General features: G+C 31.1%; 1 protein-coding gene across 1 annotated transcript; it reads right to left on the reverse strand.

Moving 5' to 3' along the window:
- Window positions 1-2,240: 2,240 nt before the first annotated feature.
- On the reverse strand, window positions 2,241-3,348 carry LOC133832927 (pentatricopeptide repeat-containing protein At2g27800, mitochondrial-like). The gene is made up of 2 exons (XM_062263201.1): window positions 3,307-3,348; window positions 2,241-2,852 (listed from the first exon to the last, which is right to left on the reverse strand). Exons 1-2 carry the CDS (start codon window positions 3,346-3,348, stop codon window positions 2,241-2,243), a joined length of 654 nt encoding a protein of 217 aa, XP_062119185.1.
- Between the last annotated feature and the right edge of the window lie 1,060 nt (window positions 3,349-4,408).

The following is a 4,408-nucleotide window of genomic DNA, read 5'->3' on the forward strand; positions in this document are numbered from 1 at the left end:
GAGAAGGTTAAGATTCCTAATTATTTTAAAGTGAATTTAATCCTTGTGTTCTTGTTATTATTTGATTTCTGCAATTTTCATTTATTTCTGTTACTTTTTTTCAAAATTCACAAATCCAGTTTTCATTAATCAAATAGAAAATAAAAATTAATTATTTTGTAATTGATAAATCAGTCTCCGTGGGAATGATATCGGTCTTACCGAAATAAACTACAAAAGCGATTACGTATACTTGCATAACTTTATTTTTCGCAACAAGTTCTTGGCGCCGTTGCCGGGGACTATTTAACCAATATCAAATATAATTGATTCTTGATTCTAATTTGGTATATATATATATATTATTTTCATTTTTTTCCTTTTATTATTTTTTTTCTTTTCTTTCTTTGTTGTTTGTCTTGCGAGGAACTTGAGATGTCTCATATGCAAGTCCTCATGAATTTTGTTCAACTTGACTTTAAGCCTTTATACATGGCATGGTGGAGATACAAAGCTTTGCTAATGAGGTTCCCATACCATGGTTTGTCCAAAGAGTGTCAATTAGAGGTATTCCTCAATGGGTTGAATGTCGAAGCAAGAGAATGGGTAGAGAGAGGAGATGGTGCCACCAATTTCTACCAATTATCTGTGGATGAAGCCTATTGGATGTTGGAAGACATGGCGGAATACAATGAATGGTAGTATTGGAATTGTTCAATGACCAACCAAGGGTGGGAGAGCAATTATAACAATATGGAGCCAACTTTTAACAATTGTACTCAAGGACAAAATGAGGAAAAGTGGGATAATTTTCAAGAAGTAATTATAGAAGAGAAACCTCACCAAGCGGCTCAATCAAGTTCATTGGAGGTATTGATGATGGAGTATATGGCTAAAAATGACGCCTTAATTCAACACCAAGATTCATCCTTGAGGAATTTGGAAAATTCAAAGGGGAAAGAACAAAGTGAGGAGGTCAATTTGGGGAGTGATGAGGAGATGGAGCTACCAATGGAAGAATTTGAACATCAAATGGAGCCCTCTTCAATCCAAAGTAACGAAGAAAAGGGAGAGAAAATAGTAATGTTGAATGCTATCTCAACCCAAGATGTGGATAAATTGTTTGAGCAAAGTAGTGAAGAAAGGCTAAATCCACCATCACACTCCATGCAACAAGCACTGAATCTTCAAAATACTGAGCTAATGGTAATGGAAGAGTACACATATGACGATCCTTATAGGCCACCACCATCTCCACCTCCATTAGAATCATTCATTTGCATCCATCATGCTTATATTTCCAAAGAAAGTCAAGTTGAGCATCGGAGCTCATCAATTCCAAATCTAGCCAAGCTTGAGGGCATCACAATGACAACTTTCAAGTTGTCTTATATGACGCTTATTATGGGCGTCAACCACTTACTGATGCGTCAGCGAATAATTTTGGTTGCGTTTGGTAAAATTTTTGTTTTTAAATTTTTTAAACTCAAAAATAAAAATATATTTTTCTTTTATGTTTTTTTATTTTTATAAAATACAAATGCGTTTGATAACCATTTTTGTTTTCTGTTTTTTTAAAATAAAAATAAAAATGTGTTTGGTAACTTTTATTTTTATTTTTTGTTTAAAAAAAATAAAAAATAAAAAACATGTTTGGTAAATATTTTTTTTTTAATTTATTTTTTATATTCATTTTCTAAACTAAAAAATAAAAATATTTTTTGTGACCACTATTTATTATTTTAAAATAAAAAATAAGAAAATTATAGTAAAAAAAGACCATATTAATAATATTCAAATAATCTTAAATTTCAAAACTTAATATCTATCCACAAGATAACACAAAATCAAGAAAGTTTACATAGTAAAATAAAAATATATGAACTGATAATTGTCCAAACTTAAAGTAAAGTATTAAACGAGTCATAATGAAAGAAATATGTAATATATTTATATGATTGGATCAGAATAAAACTACTGCATTGACCTAACTGCAAGCACACAGCAAATGAGATTTAGATCCCAACTTCTGGTACAGATTCAATGATTATTCAAATGAAATAATAAATTCATATAAGTGAATCAGATAGAATTTAAACTTCCAACTAGAGCTGGCATAGCGCATAGTAAAATTCTATTAATAATAAACAAGTAAAGACGGCCAAAAGAGATCTTCAAAATAATAGTGAGATCGTATAAAAGAAATTCACATAACAAGAAAGAGGCATTCTAGCTTCTAGCTGCTAGTTGCCTTATTATTATTACTTAAAAAAAATAGAAAATTTGGAATTGTTTCCCCTACTCAAAAATGCCGCAAAAAGAGTATTATAAGTTCTAATTGAAGGCCTACAACCCAAGTTCCTGCTGTTCTTCATGTGCTTATATATATTGATAGCTCTAGTCAACTTCCTAGCTTCTGTGAAAAAATATAAAATGGTATTGAAAAGAGCCTCAGTACCCATATGAGAGATAACAAGCACTTGGTTGACAACATCATCCATTTCCTCATACATTTCAGCCGCACCAAGCTTCTTTATGGCAGTGTGATAAGTGGAAGCATCATGCTTGAACCTCAGTTGCTGCGAGGCCCAATTGAACAACTCCAAGCACACAAGAGGATCATCTTGCTGAGCCATAACATTGCCCAATTCTTCAGCTGTAAATCTAGGAAGAAGTTGAGACAATGCCCTTTGAAACTGAGCTTCATCGAGAATAGGCTTACTACTAGCTTTCAATCTCTTACTAACTCTCCTCCTATAAGACCTACATATAGGCTTAGTTGAGTAAAAATAACACAAGGGAAACTGTTCAAATCCACGTTGTAATCCTTTTGAAGCAATTCTGGAACATGGCTTGTGGCCTTTCTGATTACTCTACAAAATAGAGTTATTTTACCACTTTTTATGTGCTAATTGTTGCTTAATTCTTGAGTTTTTAATTGATTTATTAAGTTTTTAAGCAATTTTGAATTTAGTAGTCTTATCATGCTTTTATATACTTTTGTATATTTTTATAAGTATTTTGTTGTAAAATATTGTAGTTAATTATTTGAATTATTATTGTTAAGTTAGTGGTAAAAAAATGTTGTATTATTGAACTTAAATATAAAATATAAATTAAGTTATAATTAATATTTTCAAATAATTAAATTGATTTATTTTATAGTTGAAAATATTGTATTATGATTTATTTTATATTTATTTTGTAGGGAATTTATGCTCTTAAAAAGAAAGAAAAATGAAGGAAATGTGATATTTTTAAGGAAAGAAAGCAAAAGAAGTGACATTTCTGAAAAGCCCCCAGCCCAGCCTTGGGCCCGCTCCTCACCAGCCCAGGCCCGCCTCCCTGCTGAAGCATCAATTCAGCCATTTCCTCCAGCCAACTCCCACGTTCAGTTGCTGCCTCCTGCCTTCACTCAGCTGGCCACCAATTCCTTCAGCCAATGCACCAATGCCTCCAATGCCTGCCACTCCAAAACATCAACCTGCCAGCCAGCCGTATGCCACCTTAGGCCCAATGCTTTCAGCCTCCCACACTGACCCAAAGCCACCAAACCTTTGCATGCTATGTTGTTCTTGAGCCCAACAAAAAATACTTTTGTACCATTTGTCTCCTATGACAAAAATACCACATTTTTTTATCTCACTTTCTACACTTTTTACCCCAAAACATAATTATTACACCCTATAATTTATCCCTATTTGCCATATTATAATTAATTAAATTAATTTAATCAATTTAATTCATTTGAATTGATTATTTTAATACCTTATTTTTGGCTATAAATAGGGAGTTTTGAAGATCATTTAGAGAGTCCATTTTTGGGAGAGGTTACTATACCATAATTTCTACACATTCAAAACCTCTCAATTCTCTTCATCTTTTTGGTTACTTTCTATGTATTTTTAGAGGAAAAATTTGGGGGTTTCTCCTCCAAATTTTCCTATTTATGTTTGTAATTTTTAGTATGTATTTGCTATTCTAGTTATGAGTTTATAATCTTTTTAAGATTATTAAGGTGATGATGAAACATTATGTAACTAGATAGTATTTATTTTGTATGTTGATTTCACATTTTGTGCAACAAAGTTTATGGAATTTTCTTCTTCAAATATTTTCTTTCATCTTAAATATCATGTATTTTGGATTGTTAGCACATATTTACACTTTGTTCTTCATTAGTGCATAAACATAATATTCTTTGTGTAAGATGTGTCATTAAATTGTACACATCCATGCTTAGAACAAAAATATTATGTTTTGCCTTATAAATAATGTTCATTGATTTATTTGTTATTTCATTAGGTTGATTTACACTAAATGCTTTGAAATTATAATTTTGAAAAGTGAAGAAAAATCCTATCTTTTTAGAAGTAATTTGTGCTTAAAATTATAAATCTATCTAGAAAATGATAGTTTGAATTATTTT

Source organism: Humulus lupulus, chromosome 4 (genome assembly GCF_963169125.1).
Source record: "Humulus lupulus chromosome 4, drHumLupu1.1, whole genome shotgun sequence".
In the NCBI taxonomy this organism is placed as follows: Eukaryota; Viridiplantae; Streptophyta; class Magnoliopsida; order Rosales; family Cannabaceae; genus Humulus; species Humulus lupulus.